The sequence below is a fragment of the Myxine glutinosa genome, chromosome 1, assembly GCF_964187855.1.
Source record: "Myxine glutinosa chromosome 1, kmMyxGlut1.1, whole genome shotgun sequence".
NCBI lineage: Eukaryota > Metazoa > Chordata > Myxini > Myxiniformes > Myxinidae > Myxine > Myxine glutinosa.
Window position 1 is genome coordinate 19981427 of NC_136261.1, and position 23968 is coordinate 20005394.

A 23968-nucleotide genomic window follows, 5' to 3' on the forward strand; every position below is an offset into this window, starting at 1 on the left:
GACTGAAATCTTCTGCGGTGATCTACTATGATCTACATTGACTGAAATCTGCTGCGGTGATCTACCATGATCTACATTGACTGAAATCTGCTGCAGTGATCTACTATGATCTACATTGACTGGAATCTGCTGCGGTGATCTACTATGATCGACACTGACTGGAATGTGCTGCGGTGATCTACTGTGATCTACATTGACTGAAATCTGCTGCGGTGTTCTATTATTTATGATCTACATTGACTGAAATCTTCTGCGGTGATCTACCATGATCTACATTGACTGTAATCTTCTGCGGTGATCTACTATGATTTACATTGACTGAAATCTTCTGCGGTGATCTACTATGATATACATTGACTAGAATCTGCTGGATTTCGACAGACACTCACTCCTTAATCGAGCGGCAAGGGGTTTTCTTTTTCTCTCGGACAAGTTGTACAACTTCCGGGAGTTTGATTTATTATTTAGCAATAACATCCAGTTTTCAAGTTATTGTGTCCAGCGGTTTATTCTGTTAAGGTTTTAATACATTTCGAATTACCTTATTCAAAGTATCTAATTGTCGGCCCGTTGATTTTTCATTGGTTGACTGATAGTACATAAAATACTCTACATCCTTCTTCTTGATCTCCATTTTTCTTTCTAATTTCTTTTTTCAGGTCGTGCTAGAAGCTCCGGATGGAATATTTTGTTTTGAATTTTGCCCTTCTGATCAGAACTTGATTGCTGGTGGTTGCAGGAATGGCCAGGTAAGAATCCCAGAGATATGTCGAGAACTATTATAGTATTTTCAGGACATGGTAAAATGCTTTTAAATGATGAGAATGTTACTATTCTTACAAGTTTGCATTGGCTGAAGTTTTTTTTCAAGATATTCCAAGGCGTCATTTCTGTAATTGGCTGGCTGATAGTTCCTGAGAGAAACTATATGAGACACTTTATTTTCCTGAAGAGACAGCAGTGCATACCGAGGATGGAGAGTTTCAGCGAACAAAGCTCATAATGAGAAGTCTAAGAGAGAAACAGATCCAATTGAATTTATTTTTGATGAATTCTTCTTCATCGTCAACAGTTGTGTTCGTTGCAGGAGAACTCCAATTACTGTACTTGTAGTTCCATTGCAAGTGTCTGATTTTGGAGTTTCACAATGGTTGGTGCTGAACTCGAACTATTTTACATAAGACAAATGACGAACATTCAAGGTTAGTGAGGATGATGTGGTGAGGAAGACGGATGAAATGTTGGTGGATTATGGGTTTGGAAAGGAGTCCGCTCTGACGCAGCATCTCTCCAGCTGTCAACCATGTTTTATTTACAATTGGATGTGCGTGCCTGAAGTGCTCTTATTGATTCATTCTTTACTTGTAAAACCGTGACCAAGGCAGAAAGTGCATACTGGTTTCAATATTATATGGAGAAGGCTTTTTCACAATTCCAGCTCAGCGTTTTAAAAGGATAGAGCACGAAAAAGAAACATAGGTTCGCACCCATTGGCGCGCTTTATGGGCCGAATGGCCTGTGGGAGTACACATTGAAAAAGGATGGCAAAACATTAAAAACAAGAAAAAAAAGAGCAATCAGAGATTGCAAACCCTTGCCAGGATGTATTTTCAGTGTTTTTTAAAGGCTGTTGTGTTAAAACAAATATGGCGGCCGAACCACGTGACCAATGACGTCATCATTCTTTTTTTCTCCACCAATTTATGCCCACATGACGCTCAAGAAATTTCATCTTGATTGGATGAAGTTTTGTACTTGTCGAATTATGACGTCATAATGGAGGCACCTATGACATCATCATTAACATATTTTATTCCCCATGGAGAATTCTTTACAATAAACCATGTCTCAATTTTCTATATTCAGCACTTTCGGAGATATAGAGGTGCAATGTTTTAGATTTTTCCAAGATGGCGGCCGAACCGCGTGACCGATGATGTCATCATTTTGTTTTTTTCTCCACCAGTTTATGCCGACATGGCGCTCAAGAAATTGCATCTTGATTGGATGAAGTTTTGTACTTGTCGAATTATGACGTCATAATGGACGCACCTATGACAGTATGACATCATCATTAACACATTTTATCTTCACAATGAGCCATGTCTCAATTTTTTCTATTCAGCACTTTCGGAGATATGGAGGTGCAAAGTTTTTCGGTTTTTCCCAGATGGCGGCCAAACCACGTGACCGATGATGTCATCATTATTTTTTTCTCCACCAGTTTATGCCGACATGGCGCTCAACAAATTGCATCTTGATTGGATGAAGTTTTGTACTTGTCGAATTATGACGTCATAATGGAGGCACCTATGACATCAGCATTAACATATTTTATTCCCCATGGAGAGTTCTTTACAATGAGCCATGTCTCAATTTTTTCTATTCAGCACTTTCGGAGATATGGAGGTGCAAAGTTTTTCGGTTTTTCCAAGATGGCGGCCAAACCACGTGACCGATGACGTCATCATTATTTTTTTCTCCACCAGTTTATGCCGACATGGCGCTCAAGAAATTGCATCTTGATTGGATGAAGTCTTGTACTTGTCGAATTATGACGTCATAATGGAGGCACCTATGACATCATCATTAACATATTTTATTCCCCATGGAGAGTTCTTTACAATAAACCATGTCTCAATTTTCTATATTCAGCACTTTCGGAGATATAGAGGTGCAATTTTTTTGATTTTTCCAAGATGGCGGCCGAACCACGTGACCGATGACGTCATCATTTTTTTTTTCTCCACCAGTTTATGCCATCATGTTGCTCAAGAAATTGCATCTTGATTGGATGAAGTTTTGTACTTGTCGAATTATCAAATTATGACGTCATAATGGAGGCCTTGGGCCGAGAGAGTTAAAAATTGGGCACAGTCTATTCCAGGGCAAGGCAAATATGTGTGTAAAGTTTGGCGGCGATTCTACATGCAACGGTGTAGACGTAGTGCTGCGCACAGACAGACAGGCAAACAGGCAGACAGACAAACAAACAGACAGACAAACCAACCAATCAACATACTTGCCGGAATCTTTTCCGGCAAGTAACAAACGGACTCAAATGCAATACCCTCTCCTCTGGCGAGGGTAACTAGAGAGTTCATAGAGCACCTTACCCCGTGCTGTCTTGAGAAACAAGGCAATGGGCGGGGCCTACCAGCGGAAAATCTGATTGGTCAAGATGATGTAAAATGCCGTAATATTTTGTCCAAATACTGCTAGAGGGAAGGGTTTTTACAGTGCCAAGTATGTGATTTGTGTTCTACAATGTTCAAGTATATAATTCAATGGAAATAAAATAAATATTTTAAATGTCGTAGAAAAAGAAAATCTGGAAGTTTGCGGCCGTTGATGCAGTGTCTTTTACACCGCCTTATTTAACACGTTACATAAATTTTTGCATCTGTTGTTTGTGTCCTTCATGACATCCTCACATACAGTAAATTTCCTGTTTGGAATTATTTTCAATTTTGTTTGACTGCCAGACAGGCAAAGTAAAAAAAAAAAAAACAATCTCGCTCCTCTTTGCGCATGTGCGATCGGAAACAAATTCAAAGCCAAAGAACTGCTAAACCACATGTTCGTTTTCCGATACATGTTCCGATTCGTGTTTAAAATATACCATTCAATTGAAATGTAGTTGTTCCTCGATCGTAAACTGACGTTTGTAGACGGACAGAAGTGAAGCAAAATGCGCAACCTCGCTTTTCGCAAACAGACTCGTTTGTCCAAAGTTTGTCTGAAATAGAAAATGAATGTGATACTCCAACATACATGAGAATGTTTATAAGCATGTTGCAGTGTACATACACGGATGTAGTTTCAAAGCTTGACTTATAGATCAATCAACCACAAACGACATCTCTGCCGCCATTCTTATGCCACATATTCTGTACAGACTCTGCTCTCCCTGAAGTCACATTAGCAATACTGTTATTCCTGAAGGTCCCTTGAGCAAGGGCACAGCACAGTAAAATTCAGGCCAGCTTTACCACCACTTCTAACAGCTTCAGTGTCACAGTTCATAACAGGTCTCAGATGCCTCTGGTAGAGTGGTCCAGAATTGTTGCCACAATCCAGAGACCATTGTACACCCCCAATCTGAAGGACTTGGCAGCTGTGGATTGGGATGGAGGCAGAGATTCCAACAGTTACTCTGATAACAGACAGGCTTGATATGTTGCATGAGAGAAGCATATTATGTTGGTGGGTATTCTTCAGTGAATGACACTTCTGCGCAAACATGTTTCCTGGCATTGTGCACATCGTCGAGGTCACTTGTTCCACAAATACAGAAGCAGAACAAAGCGTCACTGACCTGGCTTACTCTATAAATGCTTCAGTCATGTCAGGGTCCACATTCCAGGTGTCCCATGCTGTCTTCTACCCTATTCCAGTGAATGGGGACACATTATCACAACCTGGCAAAGCATGGAGCAGTGGGAGAGTAGATGACTTCCTTGGACCCATGGATGCAGTAATGTCAAGACTGGGAACAAACCTAAAGGTATTGCCAACTCCAAAGGTTAACCACAGCTCATGTGGTTTGATCTTGTTCACAACTACTACCCCCAGCACCACAACACCAGTGTAAACAGTGAATCCTGCCGTCTTCAGTTACATATACAGTGCATTCAGAAAGTATTCAGACCCCTTTACTTTTTTCACATTTTGTTAGGTTGCAGCCTTATGCTGAAATCGTTTAAATTCATTTTTTCCCTCATCAATCTACACTCAATACCCCATAATGACAAAAAGAAAGCAGGATTTTAGAAAGTTTTGCAAATTTATTAAAAAGAAAAACCTGAAACATTACATTGACATAAGTATTCATACCCTTTGCTATGACACTTGAAATTTAGCTCAGGTGCCTCCCATTTCTCTTGATCATGTTTGAGATGTTTCTACACCTTTATTGGAGTCCACCTGTGGTAAATTCAATTGATTGGACATGATTTGGAAAGGCACACACCTGTCTACGTAAGGTCTCACAGCTGACAATGCATATCAGAGCAAAAACCAAGCCATGAGGTCGAAGGAACTGCCTGCAGAGCTCAGAGACAAGATGGTGTCGAGGCACAGATCTTGGGAAGCCTACAAAAAAAAATTCTGCTGCGTTGAAGGTTCCCAAGAGCACAGTGGCCTCCATAGTTCTTAAATGGAAGAAGTTTGGAACAACCAGGACTCTTCCTATAGCTAGCCGCCCGGCCAAAGTGAGCAATCGAGGGAGAAGGGCCTTGGTAAGAGAGGTGACCAAGAATCCGATTGTCACTCTGGCTGAGCTCCAGAGATCCTGTGTGGAGATGGGAGAAACTTCCAGAAGGACAACCATCCCTGCAACACTCCACCGATCTGGGCTTTATGGCAGAGTGGCCAGACGGAAGCCTCTCCTCAGTGATAGACACATGAAAGCCCGCATGGAGTTTGCAAAAAAGCACCTAAAGGACTCTCAAACTGTGAGAAACAGGATTCTGTGGTCTGATGAAACCAAGATTGAGCTGTTTGGCCTCAATTCTCAGCGTCATGTCTGGAGGAAACCAGGCACCGCTCATCACCTGCCCAATACCATCCCAATGGTGAAGCATGGTGGTGGCAGCATCATGCTGTGGGGGTGTTTTTCAGCAGCAGGGACTGGGGGACTGGTCAGAGTTGAGGGAACAATGAACGGAGCAAAGCACAGAGATATCCTCAATGAAAACATGAAACAGAGCGCTCAGGATCTCAGACTGGGCCGAACGTTCACCTCCCAACAGGACAATGACCCTAAGCACACAGCCAAGGCAACGCAGGAGTGGCTTCGGGACATCTCTGTGAAGGTCCTTGAGTGGCCCAGCCAGAGCCCTGACTTGAACCCAATCGAACATCTCTGGAGAGACCTGAAAATGGCTGTCCACCAACGGTCCCCATTCAACCTAACAGAGCTTGAGAGGATCTGCAGAGAAGAATGGCAGAAAATCCCCAAATCCAGGTGTGCAAAGCTTGTCGCGTCATACCCAAGAAGACTCGAGGCTGTAATTGCTGCCAAAGGTGCTTCAACTAAGTACTGAGTTAAGGGTCTGAATACTTATGTCAATGTGATATTTCATTTTTTCTTTTTAATAAATTTGCAAAACTTTCTCAAATCCTGTTTTCTCTTTGTCATTATGGGGTATTGAGTGTAGATTGATGAGGGAAAAAATGAATTTAAACGATTTCAGCATAAGGCTGCAACAAAACAAAATGTGAAAAAGTGAAGGGGTCTGAATACTTTCTGAATGCACTGTATCTCTTGCTTTTTGATACAGTCTGACATCCTTGCCTTACTCTACAAATGATCTGACTATGGCATCCAAAGTCAACTCCACACATGGTTTACTGACTTCCTCTGCTCCCATAGCCAATGTGTGGCACTCAACGGAATCCTTTCATCTCCTCTCCCTGTGTTCTGTGCCCCGGCAGTGTTCTGTGTCCAGGCAGTGTGCTGTGTCCAGGCAGTGTGCTGTGTCCAGGCAGTGTGCTGTGTCCAGGCAGTGTGCTGTGTCCAGGCAGTGTGCTGTGTCCAGGCAGTGTGCTGTGTCCAGGCAGTGTTCTGTGTCCAGGCAGTGCGCTGTGTCCAGGCAGTGCGCTGTGTCCAGGCAGTGCGCTGTGTCCAGGCAGTGCTCTGTGTCCAGGCAGTGTTCTGTGTCCAGGCAGTGTGCTGTGTCCAGGCAGTGTTCTGTGCCCAGGCAGTGTTCTGTGCCCAGGCAGTGTTCTGTGCCCAGGCAGTGTTCTGTGCCCAGGCAGTGTTCTGTGCCCAGGCAGTGTTCTGTGCCCAGGCAGTGTTCTGTGCCCAGGCAGTGTTCTGTGCCCAGGCAGTGTTCTGTGCCCAGGCAGTGTTCTGTGCCCAGGCAGTGTTCTGTGCCCAGGCAGTGTTCTGTGCCCAGTCTTCATCAATGATCTCTCTGGCTATATGTAAAATCCTCTTTATCTATTATCTTATGGCTCCATGCTGTGCTGTGACACCCCTCATCCTTCAGACAGACAGACTGCAGACTCTTCCCTCTCTTCAGACCTAGACAAAATGTCAAGATGGTTAAAGACTTGGAATATGTCTTTCAATCCTGACAAATCTCGCACTCTCACTATCTCTCTCTGCGAAAGGACAACCCTCCCATCTACTTTCTTAACAATCCTCTTGAGGAAGTTCATTCAATCAAAATCCTGGTTCTCCCTATCAGCCATGATATTTCTTGGGCAGCTACATTTCGAAGTTGGCCTCCAAAACCAGCCACCAACTGGGCATCCTCCATCGTACAAAGTCCTTCCTTGGCACACCTGAACTCATATCCACCTACAAGGCTTTCATTCATACCTTGATGGAGTTTGATGAACTCTCCCCTCTGGGCTGTCTCCCCTGCGGGCTCCCCTGTGTCTTGCTCAGCTTGACGCCATGGAAACCAAGTCCTTCGAAACTATTGGAGACTCCCGCGATGAAGCCGAGTTGATGGGCCTATCACTTCATCATAGCAGACAGGTCGGTGGTCTCTGTCTTCTCCTGCCTCCTTTCTGGTCTAGTACCCTCTGCTATGTCTGTCCTTTGTCCCCTCCCCCCTCAGTTTTCTGCAGGGCACACATTGGTCCACCCCCCTTTGGTGAAACTACCTAAATCCAGGATCACTGCTCACCTCCACGCATTAGTTCCTCTGTTTCCACCTGTGGAACCAACTTCCACATCGTCATCAATGCCATTTTCCCTCCAGATCTTCCAGGCAGCTGTTCACCACCATCTCAGATCATCCCCAATCCAAAACCATGATCTTTTCTGCCCTCATTGACCTCCCACTCCCACCCTACCCCAATCCCTCCTTGCAAATTTTCAGTTTTCCCTCCTGAGAGTTTCCTTCTGTATCCATGTCGTCCACCATGTGCATCCTCTCCTGCCCCCCATTCTCCCCATACCCATTGTTTGTGGAGGTCTGCCCCTATCTTGGCCTTGATCTTTGCTGTTGGTGTTTTCCCCCTCTCTCTGCTCTTCCTGTTGTCCTCTTGTGCCTGATCCTATATTTGTTGAGACATTGTTACATTCTTCTTGCACTCTGTTTGTTCAGTTAAGACAATTGGTTGATGGTTAAAGGGTGTAAAGATGCCTGAAAGTACTTTTGTCCTTGAATTTTATGTCAGCCGGTTTATTCCAGCACGTTTTCCAACCACCTGGATCCAGCTGGTTTTTTTTTTTTCCAAGGAGGATTCGTGCTGAGAAGGATTAAGTGTTAAACTGCACATCCAAATTACAAAGCGATTGACTTAATTGCTATCTGCTCCGGTTCCATTAAGTCTGATCTTTGGAGCAGAGGGACGCACGTAATGCGGGATGACATAATCAATTCTCTGCACCAAGCATGCACTTGAATTTGTTACGATTGGCCCCTGACCATTGGTAGTAAGTAAAAAGGTCGTGAATTTGACCTTATTTCAACAGAGTACTCTACTGACCTGCTTGGATAAGCCAAAAAAAATAAAAACAGGATAAATACTTGGATAGTGTTGTGCCTCCTTGGAACAGAGATCATTGCTTCAACGACCCTTGAGCTCTAACAAACCAGGTGTAGTCACATTTAGTGCATCTGCACCCTCCAACTCCCCTCCCTAGACCTTTTTTCCAATATCCTTATGTTTTGGCAACGCACTTCACCTTTTGAGAGCATGTTCCCTCCAGTCCTGCACAAACAGGTACTGTTCTGCCAACTGATTGTAAGGACTGAGAAAAGCCACATCATCTTGTGTATGGATGTTATTCTTCTTTGCTTGTAAAATTTCAGGTAAAAATTTTGCTTGTAAAAACAGATATTTGTAAAATTTCGCATCGATAGAGTAAGCGCTTTCAGAGAAACACTTAAAAAAAAAATATTTTCATGAAATCCAATATGGCTGCCAAACCATGTGACCGATGAGGTTGTTTTTTTTAAACATTTATTGCCTTGGGTGCTTTCGCATTGATCCATTCAGTGCTTTCAGTGAAGAACAATAATTTCATTTACCTCTGCTATGTCTGTCCATGTGACATATGACCTAATCGTTTTCAAACTTTATTCCCCAAAGCTAGTAGGTCATGCATGTGGAATTTCGCATCGATCTCGTAAGCCGTTCTGGAAAAGAAGATTTTTGAAGGTTTTCATTTTCAATGCAGTATGGCTGCCGAACCACGTGACCGATGACATCAATTTAATTATCCCATGCAATGTTTGTGTCGATCACGCCCAAGAAGTTTCAAACCGATCGGATTAAGTGTTCTACTTGTCAAATTATGACATCATAATGAAGGCACCGGTGACATAATCATGAATATATGTTGTTACCCATGGGATGTACCTGACCATGTTTCAATTATTTTCCACGGAGCGGTTTTGGAGATATCGAGGTGCAAAGTTTTTCGGTTTTTCCAAGATGATTCCCATACCACGTGACCTATGACGTCATAATTATCATTAGAAATTGTACAGGAGGAAGCGCTCCTTTGGTGAAAATTTCGTGCCAATCGGACCAACGGTTGCAGAGAAAAGCACGTTCACGTTCTGTGCGGACGAACAGGCAGAGACAGACAGACAGACAGACAGACAAACAAACAAATGAAAATTGGGGATTTTAGAAATTAAAAAAAAATTGGTTGACCTTTGGCCTATGTTGACCTTTTGGTCTATGTTGATCTCAAAAATAGTTGGTGGTTGAATTCAGTTTGCCGATATGTAAATCCTATTCAAATTTCAAGTCAATCGGATGAAAATTGAGGATTTTAGAAATTTGAAATGGTTGTTGACCTTTGGCCTATGTTGACCTTTTGGCCTATGCTGATCTCAAAAAATAGTTGGTGGTTGAATTCAGTTTGCCGATATGTAAATCCTATTCAAATTTCAAGTCAATCGGATGAAAATTGAGGATTTTAGAAATTTGAAATGGTTGTTGACCTTTGGCCTATGTTGACCTTTTGGCCTATGCTGATCTCAAAAAATAGTTGGTGGTTGAATTCAGTTTGCGATATGTAAATCCTATTCAAATTTCAAGTCAATCGGATGAAAATTGAGGATTTTAGAAATTTGAAAAAGTGGTTGACCTTTGACCTATGTTGACCTTTTGACCTTTTGACCCCAAAAATATATAGGATTTGGCGGACCACGAACTCTACCATTTGGTAAAGTTTCGTGAAGATCGGTTTAAAATTGTGACCTGTAGGCAAGTATAAGTGAGCGGACAGACAAACACACACGCAAACAAACACACACACAAACAAACACACACACACACAAACCGGAGTGATTAACATGCAAAAATTTTTTTCTTTTTTGCCAAGTAACAAATGGACCCAAATGCAATTCCCTCTCCCCTGGGGAGGGTAAAATCGTATGCCCAATGTCAAAGTTTTGTATCCTGCCAATACGCCTCATGCGAGGGCGTTATTGCTAGCCTGCCAGTTTTGGTTGATGGATCATGTCAGAATGATTGATGACAGATTGCCCAATGCAGTGTTTTACGGTCAACATGTTGACGGAAATCATAAAGTCTACGATGCAGAAAGTGAGATACAAGGACATTCTCAAAAGACATCTGAAAGTAGCAGAAACTCAAGCGGGCACTTGCGAAGATATTGCGCATGCGATACGATGCAGCGGAGAGTGGCGGCCATCGGGAGTGCATTGCAGAAAATCAGAAAATTGAACAAGTGGATAAACGAACAGAACCAATTGGATCATGACAAACGCCATGGAACTGCAACAAGCTCGTCTTATGTTGTCTGCTATCAGAGCTGTTGAATAGGCCTTAAAACAGTTTCAGGGCTGAAAGCCACACAAATATCACAGCCACAGTGATTGGCTCTACTCCTTCTGTGAGCCATCACCGGTATGATTGACAGCTCAGCACATAAAAATAACAAATGTTGAAAGAGTTCCGTGCAAAATTTCTAATTTGTTTGCATAGGTTATGCGAGATTCGCAATATTGCCTATGCATTTGTTTAATTGTTTTTCTTCTTCTTCTTCTTCTTCTTCTTTGTCCTTTAATGGCCACAATTATTCCCACTTTTGTATGTTTTTTTTGTATACATAGTCGAGGCTCGTGGAAGAGCTAGTACTAGCAAGTACACTCAAAATAGGTATTTGCTCTCTTCTCCGAAACAACAAACATGATTTAAATGCGACTTGATCACAACCTTCATCTTACTATAATTCACCAAATGTCCGTCCGTCTGTCTGTCTGTCTGTCCGTTGTTCGTCCATTCCCAGGTACCGCAAAAACGGCTGAACCGATCGCAACGAAATTTTGGGTGGGTAATCCTGGGACCCCCTGGAGTACAATAGGCTATATTGTTTTTCCAATTTCAGCTTTGGTCTCCAGCATTTTCAGGTTTGGACTCCCGCCTAACGTTATTGTCCCGGGTACCGCAAAAACGGCTGCACCGATCGCAACGATACGCCTCCATGCCCGTGGGATTCCCACGGATGACCCCACTAGTTGCCCATAATGCACCAAAGTTTGTTCACGGATTTAAAATGTCAGGTTCTGACGAGGTCTGTGGGGGATTTGAGTGACTGGTGCTCCTGATCGAGGTGAGCTTCAGGACCCGCGGTCTTATTTTTCTAACTGCACACGATCCTGCGAGTGAGTAATTATGACTTTGTGCGAGTACAGAATTGACATGTTTCTCTGGAAGTGCATTGCCTTGATCGACAATGACATGACTAACAGCAGAATAAACAATAAAATAAATAAAACAGCGTGAAATCCCTGAGGCCTTCAAGGCAGAATTTCAGTTGTTTTTTTTTCAATCATAGCACAGCATTGCCTGCGGTGGTGTCATTTATGTGCACACTTTGAACAAGTCCGTGAGTTCTCAGGGAGATTTCAGCACAACCTGACATTGCAATGTAACATGAGAAATGAATCGTGAAAATCAAACTCTATCTCACTTTTATCTGTGACTGAAGAATTTCCTGAAGTGACTTTTTTTTTATATAACCCCATTTTTGTATCAGAATTGAGTGCAAAGTTGCACAATAAACTAGGACAGCACGTACTTCTTCCAGGCTGAACAGTTGATATTTGCCATATCATGCTATATATCGATTTTGCCCCATCACTCAATTGTGAAGAATCAAAAAAAGTTTTGAAGAAATTCTCGTATCCGTATTCGGATCTTGACCAAAATTTAATCAATTCTTCCTTGTCACACACCTAACCTATTCACAAAGATTTGTCCCAATGCGTCCATAAATTTTTTGAGATATCCTGCTATATATCATATTTAGTCCTATCACTCAATCGTGAAGAATGACTTAAAAAGTTATCGGATCCAGATCTGGATCTTCACCAAAATCGAATCATTCCGTCCTTGTCGCATAACCAACCTCTCCACCAAATTTCGTCCAAATCCGTCCAAAAACCTTTTGAGATATCCTGTTCACAAACAAACACACAGACAGACAAACACATACAGGGGTGAAAACATAACCTCTATCCACCTTAGGTGCAGAGGTAATAAATAAATAAATTAATGTGAGTTCCCTTACAAATCACTTCAGAGGAGGAGGTAAGCCCATTTGGAGGAGGAGGTATGGTTGTTTGTCTGTGCTCTAACCTGTTAAACAATGAGTGTCAAGAAAGAAAGCAGTGTGTACCATTTTTAGTCTTTCGTATGATTCGGCCGTGGTTCAAACTGGTAACCTCCCAGACTCAGGGCGGACGCTTTGACCATTACTCCAGTGAGTCTGGTGAAAATGTATTACAAGTTTCTTTGGTGGTGACAAGATTCTGTTTTGGGATTCTAATTGTTCGTACTTTGCCTGCAGATTCTTCTTTGGGATATTACGTCACACACTCAACGATTGCTGAAACAGGAAACCGAGAAGCTCGATGATTCTGCTGCAGCCATGGAGGTATAATTCGGGCGAATATGTATCAAGTATAGATTCAATGAACCTTGCATGGTATGTGTACTCGTACAAATTCCCCAAAATTATTCGGGTCTGTTTGACCATTCTTGACAAGTAGCTTGAATTATATAAGGGTCTCAAGATGGAGGTTTCCATTTCTTATTATAAAGCTGTGAAAATAGCACCGGCTAGAAAATGAAGCCATCTGAGATTCTGCATCACTCATGAAAATTCAATCAAACGTGATCCAATCTTTGCGAGTGACAACAACTAAAAAATCTTCTCCAGGACCGAATGGTCCAATTTGGATTGAATGGGAAGGAAGGACATTTGAAACATTGGGAGCATTATAAAGTCAGTGTCGCTCATAACTCATCCACGATGGCACTTGTAGCCAAAAACTCACTCTTATTGATCGCAGGTGTTTGTAACTGGGAATACAAATATAAAAGATCCTGCCCTGCAAATTTGGAGCAAAGCTACATCCTCACATAATGCTTGGAGAAGCGGTTTTAATAAGCAAACTAAAGTTAACAAGTTTTGGTTTGAACCTTTTATCACTCATTATATATCTTTTGGGAAAGCCTTGTGTTGGCTTAGCGGTTAGGGTGCTGGCTTGGGATCCGAGGATCCTGGGTTCGAATCCTGGTTGATCGCTGAATCAACGCCAGGGGGGTTGACTCAGCCTGTCATCCTTCCGAGGTCGGCAAATTGAGTACCAGTTCACTGGTACCAGTTCCCTGTGTGTCGCAAGAGGTGACTAACAGGGTTGGCGGCAGGAAGGGCATCCGGCCATAAAACATCACTTCAAAAAGGGGACCACGGTGCCCAAAAAAGGCCAACCCCTGCTCTGCAGGGAAAAATGGCCTCCAAAGGTAGTTTATATATATTTTGGGACCCAATTCTCCCTATTGGAACCAGAAGCCTTTTTTTTTTTGCCCTTTTACTTTGTGTGCTGTTTAATTGTCATGTGACTTAAACAAACCATACCCATAAAAGTTTATAATTGAAAAAAGCTGGACTTGTTATTCGGTAAAGCCGACGTTTCAGCGAGAATTCACTCGCCTTGGTCACGGCAGATGTTGAAAGTCATCTGCCAGTGGATTAAGTCCGGCTTTTTTCAATTACGAACTTTTCCTGTTTTAATTCGACTCGATGAATCATCACAACCTGCATAGATTTAAACAATACCCGTGTTCCCGAGGTGTACTTCGTCCTGCATTCTCAATCCTGCAGTGAACTGTGGTGGAACTTGTGCTTTGATTATTGTTTCTGAAGCTCCTTCCTCATACTTATTAGAATAATAAGGGGTAAACTAGGCATAGCCTGGAAAATGGATTGCTATCAATGTATTCTTCATTTGGCATGAAGCCCAGCCCGAAGGTGTATTCTTTATGGAAAGTATCAAAGGATGTTTATTATCCAGTTGCGATTGTAGAGAAGGCGACTGCAACTCTGCGTTGAACAACTGTGGGTGACAAATCCACAAAGTCCAAATGCGGAGCATCTCCTCGCTTCCGAGTGCAGGAAGCAATGAGGAGGCGGAGTGGAAACAGGGAGGGATTAAGTGTGCCTTGGGCGGTAACCCAACCTGCAGTAATACACATCAGTGAGCTACAGTCATGTGAAAAAGTAAGTACACCCCATCTAAAGTTTTGACTTTTTCAACATATTTCAACATACAGATATTTGATCTTCATTTCAACAATATTGACAGATAAAGGTGATATAATATAACAAATATCATGAAACATTTACATTTTGTAGTCCATTGTATAATTTAAATAAACATAAATGCAAATTTCGCATGTGGAAAAAGTAAGTACACCCCGACATTTATCACTACTTGAAATACCTAAAATTAGAATCAGGTGCACCAGCTCAGGTGCAAATGATTAGAACATCGTTCGAGAGGATCTTGGAGGTACATGTCTTATTTAAACCTCAGACATTTTGTTTGGTTTGCTCTTTGTTGTTAAAGTATGCGGCGTCACCATGTCTAGATCAAAAGAGCTCTCTGAGGCCTTCAGATAGAAGGTTATAGATGCCTACGAGTCTGGGAAGGGATTTAAAGAGATCTCCAAACAATTTGAAATCAATCATTCGACTGTCCGGAAGATCATCTTCAAGTGGAGAAGATTCCAAACAACTGCCAACTTGTTCAGGCCAGGCCGCCCCAGCAAGTTCAGCCTGAGAGCAGACCGCAAGATGCTGAAAGAAGTCTTGAAAAACCCCAGAATGTCATCACGGGACCTACAGGTAGCTCTTGCCACTGTTGATGTCAAAGTGCACGAGTCTACCATTAGAAAGAGGCTGCACAAATTTGATCTGCATGGGAGGTGTGCCAGGAGGAAACCTTTGCTGTCCAGAAAGAACATCAGGGAAAGACTAAAGTTTGCCAATGAATACCCAGGCAAAGACCAGCACTTCTGGAACAATGTGCTCTGGACAGATGAGTCAAAGGTAGAGCTATTTGGCCACAGTACCAGAAGACATGTTTGGCAAAAACCAAACACAGCATTTGACCACAAGAACCTGATACCAACTGTAAAGCATGGGGGTGGAAATATTATGGTTTGGGGCAGCTTTGCCGCATCAGGGCCTGGGCAGCTCACCATCATATAATCCACTATGAATTCTTCATTGTACCAGAGGGTGCTTGAGGATAATGTGAGGCCATCTGTCAGAAAGTTGAAGCTCAACCGAAGGTGGACCTTGCAACATGACAATGACCCTAAACATACCAGTAAATCCACCAAGGAATGGCTGAAAAGAAAGAAATGGAGGGTTCTGGAATGGCGAAGTCAAAGCCCGGATCTAAATCCCATCGAGATGTTGTGGGGGGATTTGAAAGGAGCTATGCATGCAAGAAACCCCTCAAACATCGCAAAGCTGAAAGAATTCTGCATGGAAGAGTGGGCAAAAATTTATCCCAGTCGATGTCAGAGACTGGTAGACAGTTATAAGAAACGCCTACTTGAGGTTGTTTCTGCCAAAGGGGGCAATACCACCTTTTAGAGCCAAGGGTGTACTTACTTCTTCCACATGCGAAATTTGCATTTATGTTTATTTAAATTATACAATGGATTACAAAATGTAAATGTTTCATGATATTTGTTATATTATATCACCTTTATCTATCAATATTGTTGAAATGAAGATCAAATAGCAGTATGTTGAAATATGTTGAAAAAGTCAAAACTTTACATGGGGTGTACTTACTTTTTCATGTCACTGTCAGTCACAGTGCAATTGAAGTATCGATCAGGTCAAAGTGAGGTCAGCTCTTAATCTTAACATATGTTCTTGTTGATACTATGACAATTCAATAGTTCAATATTTTATTATCTTAAAAAATAAATTAAAAAAACCCTGTACAAACAATAAACAACAAATTCTTCAATAAAAAACCCCCTATCTTTGAAACAAAATCAACAATTTACAATGACAACTTAAAACAATTTATTTGTTAGATTATATAATTTGTCGTAATTTGCCAAGCTTCACCCGTCCCGTCACCGAGGACACTGATCGACCAGAGCGGCATTATATTTGGTTTTAACATCGACTTGATCAATAATTGCAGATTTTTTTATTGTGACATTGATATAGCGCATGTTACAATAATGTGCAGGTAGAGGAAATTTCATGAGAATTGACCCAGGGGTATGGAATTGTATAGAAATCAAAGAAAAGGCTTTACACAGACACAACTCGCTCATATGTACATACATGCACATCCACATGTACAGCGCCTTCAGAAAGTATTCACAACTCTTGACTTTTTAACATTTTGTTATGTTACAGCCTTAATTTAAAATGGATTAAATTCCAATTTTTGTCACATAATGTCAAAGTGGATTTTTTTTTTTTTTAGAGATTTTTCCAAAATAATTGAAAATGAAAAGCTAAAATGTCTCGAGTCAATAAATATTCAACCCCTTTGCTATGACACTCCAAATTGAGCTCCATTTTCCTTTGATCATCTTTGAGATGTCTCCACAACTTGATTGGAGTCCAAATGTGGCCAATTCAATAATTGATTGGACATGATTTAGAAAGAAACACCTTTCTATATAAGGTCCCACAAGTTGACAGTGCATGTCAGAGCAGAAACTCGACCATGAAATCAAAGGAACTTTCCGAAGAACTCCGAGATAGAATTGTGAGGAGGCATAGATCTGGGGAAGGGTGTAAAACAATTTCTAGAATGTTGAAAGTTCCCAAGAGCACAGTGAGCTCCATCATTAGGAAATGGAAAGAATATAGAACTACCCTGACTCTTCCAAGAGCTGGACGTCCGACCAAACTATGCAAACGGGTAGGGAGGTGAGCAAGACCCAATGACTACTCTGAAAGAACGACAGACTTACTTGGCTGAGATGGGAGAACCTGCCAGAAGGACAACAGTCTCAAAAGCACTTCACAAATCTAGGCTATATGGGACAGTGGCCAGACCGAAGCCACTTCTGAGAAAAAGGCACATGACAACATGGCTGGAGTTTGCAAAAAGGCACGTGAAATACGATGAGAGCACTGGCAAAAGATTCAAAGAGCATTGGTCACAGTATATGGCAGTCATATTGGATATAAGGAAAAAAATTGGATATCTTCTCCAAAACCGCTCAATGAAGCAAATTGAAACTTGGCAAAAATAATGGACTCCCCATGGGGTATATAGGGTGATACCGGTGATGTCATCGGTGAAGTGGTATCCCAGCCATAATTGGTTGAATTAAAATCCTTATCCAAAAAATATGAAACTTCATACAGTCACGTGAAAAAGTAAGTACACCCCATGTAAAGTTATGACTTTTTCAACATATTTCAACATACAGCTATTTGATCTTCATTTCAACAATATTGATAGATAAAGGTGATATAATATAACAAATATCATGAAACATTTACATTTTGTAGTCCATTGTATAATTTAAATAAACATAAATGCAAATTTCGCATGTGGAAAAAGTAAGTACACCCCTACATTTATCACTACTTCAAACACCTAAAATTAGAATCAGGTGCACCAGCTCAGGTGCAAATGATTAGAACATCGTTAGAGAGGATCCTGGAGGAACCTGTCTTATTTAAACCTCAGACATTTAGTTTGGTTTGCTCTTTGTTGTTGAAGTGTGCGGCATCACCATGCCTAGATCAAAAGAGCTCTCTGAGGCCTTCAGAAAGAAGGTTATATATGCCTACGAGTCTGGGAAGGGATTTAAAAAGATCTCCAAACAATTTGAAATCAATCATTCGACTGTCCGGAAGATCATCTACAAGTGGAGAAGATTCCAAACAACTGCCAACTTGTTCAGGCAAGGCCGCCCCAGCAAGTTCAGCCTGAGAGCAGACCGCAAGATGCTGAAAGAAGTCTCTAAGATCCCCAAAATGTCATCACGGGACCGACAGGTAGCTCTTGCCACTGTTGATGTCAAAGTGCACGAGTCTACCATTAGAAAGAGGCTGCACAAATTTGATCGACATGGGACGTGTGCCAGGAGGAAACCTTTGCTGTCCAGAAAGAACATCAGGGCAAGACTAAAGTTTGCCAATGAACACCTAGGCAAAGACCAGCACTTCTGGAACAAAGTGCTCTGCACAGCTGAGTCAAAGGTAGAGCTATTTGGCCACAGTACCAGAAGACATGTTTGGTGAAAACCAAAGACAGCATTTGACCACAAGAACCTGATACCAACTGTAAAGCATGGTGGTGGAAATATTATGGTTTGGGGCAGCTTTGCTGCATCAGGGCCTGGGCAGCTCACCATCATATAATCCACTATGAATTCTTCATTGTGCCAGAGGGTGCTTGAGGATAATGTGAGGCCGTCTTTCGGAAAGTTGAAGCTCAACCGAAGGTGGACCTTGTAACATGACAATGACCCTAAACATACCACTAAATCCACCAAGGAATGGCTGAAAAGAAAGAAATGGAGGGTTCTGGAATGGCCAAGTCAAAGCCCGGATCTAAATCCCATCGATATGTTGTGGGGGGATTTGAAACGAGCTGTGCATGCAAGAAACCCCTCAAACATCGCACAGCTGAAAGAATTCTGCATGGAGGAGTGGGCAAAAATTTCTCCCAGTCGATGTCAGAGACTGGTAGACAGTTATAAGAAACGCCTACTTGAGGTTGTTGTTGCCAAAGGGGGCAATCCCACCTATTAGAGCCAAGGGTGCACTTACTTTTTCCACATGCGAAATTTGCATTTATGTTTATTTAAATTATACAATGGACTACAAAATGTAAATGTTTCATGATATTTGTTATATTATATCACCTTTATCTATCAATATTGTTGAAATGAAGATCAAATAGCTGTATGTTGAAATATGTTGAAAAAGTCAAAACATTACATGGGGTGTACTTACTTTTTCATGTGACTGTATATCTTGCATATGACCTGTTGTGAGTGAAGAATTAACTTTATGACGTCATCGGTCACGGTCTGACAGCCATATTGCATTGAAAATAACAACGTAAAAAATCTTCTAGAGAACTGCTGAACAGATCGATGCAAAATTTCATACATATGATCGACTAGCATCGTATCTGCATCGTATCGCTGCATCGTATCGCATGCGCAACTCGTATGGGGAATATGGTTTGAAAACTTTTCATATTAATCTTCATTGACGCAATTTAGTCTTAATGTGCACAAACGTGGTCGTTAAATATCCTATTGATCAATAAAGCTATGGATAAGGTCAATGTATGTGACACAATAGGGTGCATGTATGACAGGATATATGGGCCATAATCGTAGCATGTTCAGTTAACAATGGTATTTTTGTTCAGAATGAGCGAGGTAAGACCATGTCCTCTACGGAGTGCCGTTCTCGTTGTCAGATTGATTTTAATTCCGAACTTTGAAGCAGATTCAAGTAACAAAGTAGCAGGTAACACAAGGTCCTCCTTCGAATGTGCAATTAATGCACAAGTTGTTGGCAAATAGCATTTTTTGTACCAAAATCTCACGGATATCCTTCATTGGTCTCAGGTATAACTGATTCATAACACTAAAGCGCGGTGTTACGCGCGCTGTTTGTAAACAAGGAGGAAGCGGACAACGCGGTAATTTGTAAGAGTCTTTATTCAAGAGCTCACTGTAACACTGAACTCTCAGGGCTGCGCGCCCCGTGTATATCGTGAGGCCACGCCTCTCTCCCGGGCGTGGCCCACCCCCACTCAGTGTGCGGGGTGATGTCACCACGTCAGTGCTTTCGTGTCCGCCACACGCGCCCCCCCAGAATCCCCGCGCACCTGAAGGGCCAGTTTGCGGGGCAAACGGATGACCCGGCCGAAGCGCCCCCTGGCGACTGGCGGCGTCTGGGATGCAGGGATGCCATCTGGGATGCCTCCGGCTGCCCCTGGGATGGGTGCAGGACCGGGGGGCGGCGTGGCGGCGGGGCTGGGCGGTGCCGGGGGTCCGCCCGCAGGGGGGCGGCTCTGACGCGGGGGTCGGGACACTGGCGGTGGATGGTCCACGTCGAGGTGGGCCGGCTTGAGGCGGTCCACAGAAACGCGGTCAGGAGTACCGCCGATGTCCAGGGTGAAGTGCTTCACCCCGGTCTCCAGCACGCGGAAAGGCCCGTCGTACGGGGGCCGCAGTGGTGTCCGGTGGGCATCGTGGCGGACGAAGACGTACTCCGCCTTGCGAAGCTCCGGGGCGACGTGCATCGGTGGGTGCCCGTGGCGTGCCGTTGGCACCGGGGCGAACCTCTGGGCGGTCTCCTGCAGAGCGGAGCGCTGCTGTGCCGCGGACCATGGTGCCGTGGAGTCAGGGAGGAACTCGCCCGGCACCCGCAGCGGTTGCCCGAAGACCAACTCCGCCGCGGATGCGCGCAGGTCCTCCTTGGGCGCCGTCCAGAGGCCCAGCAGGACCCAGGGGAGCCTGTCGACCCAGCCGCCAGCGCGGAGGGTGGCCCGGAGCGCGGCCTTCAATGAGCGGTGAAATCGCTCACACAGGCCATTAGCCTGGGGGTGGTAGGCCGTGGTTCGGTGCAGCCGGACCCCGAGCCCCTGCGCGACCACCCGCCAGAGCTCCGAGGTGAACTGGGGGCCCCGGTCGGATGAGATGTCTGAGGGGGCGCCGAACCGGGTGACCCAGGTGGCGATGAAAGCCTGCGCGACGTCCGCCGCCGTCGTCGACGCCAAGGGCACGGCCTCCGGCCACCGGGTGGTGCGGTCCACCATGGTGAGGACGTGGGTGAAACCCCGCGAGGGGGGCAGAGGTCCCACCAGGTCCACGTGGACGTGGTCAAACCGGCGTTCCGGCACCGTAAACGGGGTGAACGGGGCCTGGGTGTGCCGGTGCACCTTGGCACGCTGGCACGCGAGGCACGTCCTGGCCCAGCCGCGGACGGCCTTCCGGAGGCCATGCCAGACGAATTTGTCGGCGATCAACCTTTGGGAGGCGCTCGCGCCCGGGTGGGACAGGCCGTGGATGGCGTCAAACACCTGGTGCTGCCAGCCCATGGGCACGATGGGGCGAGGCCGCCCGAGGGAGACGTCGCACAAGAGGGCGGCGCCCATGCCGTCGAACGGCACCTCGGTGATGTGGAGGCCCGTGACGGCGGTCCGCAAGGCCTGGACGTCAGGGTCAGCGGCCTGGTCCGCTGCCATCCGGGCATAGTTGATGCCGAGGTGGACTGCGTGGGCGACGGCCCGGGAAAGGCAATCCGCCACCGGGTTGTCCTTCCCCGCGACGTGCCGGATGTCCGTCGTGTACTCGGACACGGCCGAGAGGTGACGCTGCTGCCGGGCCGACCACGGCTCGGTGACCTTGCCCATCGCGAAGACCAGCGGCTTGTGGTCGACGAAGGCCGTGAATGCACGGCCCTCGAGCAGATGGTGGAAGTGCCTGACCGCCAAGTGGAGCCCGAGCAACTCGCGGTCGAAGGTACTGTAACGGTGTTCGGGCGGGCGAAGCTGCCGGCTAAAGAACGCCAGCGGTTGCCAAGCTCCACGCACCCATTGCTCATGCACCGCGCCCACCGCGTAGTCCGAGGCGTCGGTGGTGACGGCGATCGGCGCATCGGGCGCCGGGTGCGCGAGCATGGTGGCGTTAGCCAAGGCGAGCTTCGCGCCCGTGAACGCCGCGTCCATCTGCTCGGTCCAGGTGACGTCGCCTTTGCCCGGCTTACCTCGGAGAGCTTCGTGCAGGGGGCGCAGGAGCTGGGCGATACAGGGCAGGAACCGATGGTAAAAGTTCACCATGCCCAGTAACTCCTGCAGCCCCCTGATCGTGCGGGGGCGCGGAAACCCCTTCACCGCCTCCACCTTGGCTGGCAGGGGGACGGCTCCGTGCCTGGTGACGCGGTGCCCCAGAAAATCGAGTTCGGCGACGCCGAACCGGCACTTTGCGGGGTTCACAATCGGGCCATGCTGGCCCAGGCGTTCGAAGAGCGTGCGGAGGTGGTGTAGGTGCTCTTCGCGGGACGCGCTGGCGACGAGGATATCATCCAGGTAGACGTATACAAAATCCAAGTCGCGCAGGACGCTGTCCATCAGCCGCTGGAACGCCTGAGCCGCATTCTTCAGACCGAAGGGCATTCTCATTCAGACCGAAGGGCGCGGAAGAGTCCGAACGGCGTGATGACCGCCGTCTTCGGGATGTCCTCCGGCCTGACGGGGACCTGATGGTAACCGCGTATGAGGTCCACCTTCGAGAAGAAGGACATGCCCGCCAAACGGGCGTTAAAGTCCTGAATGTGGGGGACGGGGTAGCGGTCGGGGGTGGTGGCGTCATTGAGACGGCGATAGTCCCCGCACGGTCGCCATCCACCGCCGGGCTTCGGCACGATGTGCAGCGGCGACGCCCAAGCACTCTCCGAGCGCCGAACGATGCCGAGTCGCTCCAGGGTAGCGAACTCCGCTTTTGCTACCGCCAGCTTCGTCGGCTCGAGGCGGCGTGCCCGGGCGTAGACCGGTGGCCTGACGGTGGGGATGTGATGGGCCACCCCGTGCTTGACGGCCCCTGCTGAGAAGGTGGGCCACGTGAGGGCCGGGAAGCCGGCGAGGAGGCGGGTGAATTCGTCCGCTGCCGGAAGCGTACAGATCAACGTGGCCGGAACCGAACCGTTCAGCAAGCCGCTTGGCAAGCTGCTCGGTGAGCCGCTCAGTGGGCTGCTCGACGAGCTGGGCAGCGCACAAGCGAGCGAGCTGAACGTCTCGGCCTGGACAAGACGTCTGTGCTTTACGTCGACCAGGAGCCCATTTGCGCACAGGAAGTCCGCGCCAAGCAATGCCATGGGCACGTCGGCGGTGACGAACGACCATCGGAAAACCTGCCCTCCGAACCGCAGAGAGAGGCAGCGTTTTCCATACGTACGGATGGGCGTCCCGTTTGCGGCAAGCAGCGCGGGCCCCCTGCCCGCGGCGTGCTTGTCCGACGTACCGGCAGGAACGACACTCACCTGCGCTCCTGTGTCGCACAGGTAACGGCGCCCGGATAAGGTGTCCGTGATGAACAGCAGGCTGTTCGAACGGCCGGCGCTCATTGCCACTATCGAGCGCCGGCCCGGGCGTTTCCCGACCTGTTGAAGGAGCATGGCGGATGACACTGTCGAGCCTCGTGGCCGAGCTTGGCATGGAACCAGCACCAGGTGGTGGAGCTGGAGGAGTGCGGCTGGCGCCGCCAGGCCGGCGGAGTTGGCGGTGTTCCCCGCGGTGGCGGTTTTCGCCGCGGCGGTGGGCGGGGCGTGGTGGCGGCCACGAGGTGCGTATCAGCATGCTGCGTATGCTGTGTAAGCTGATGCTGTGGATCAGCATCATCAGCAGCATCAGCCTCGGTCCATGACGGCCGCACCGACTCTCGCCCGTGTTTCCGAAGCCGCGAAGTACCTGTCCGCCGCGGCGGCCAATGCTCGGGGTTCCGTTAGCACGGTCCCGGCCAACGCGAGGCGTACCTGTGCTGGAAGTTGGCGACGGAAAAGCGCCCGGAATAGAGAACCAGGGGCTTCGTCGCCCAACAGTGACAGCATATGGTCCATTCGGACCGATGGGCGCGTGTCGCCGAGCTCGGGGAGATCCAGGAGGCGGTCGGCCCATGCGTCCTCCGTGAGGCCGAACGTGGCTAGGAG

At 46.1% G+C, this 23968-nt stretch overlaps 1 protein-coding gene across 1 annotated transcript in view; it reads left to right on the plus strand.

Annotated features, from left to right (window-relative positions):
- Nucleotides 1-23968, plus strand: part of DNAI3 (dynein axonemal intermediate chain 3) — a 145628-nt gene that overhangs the window by 38968 nt on the left and 82692 nt on the right. The window contains exons 8-9 of the mRNA XM_068135907.2: nucleotides 660-749; nucleotides 12797-12883. Of these exons, the coding sequence (XP_067992008.2) occupies nucleotides 660-749; nucleotides 12797-12883 (177 nt within the window). The remainder of the gene's footprint in view (nucleotides 1-659; nucleotides 750-12796; nucleotides 12884-23968) is intronic.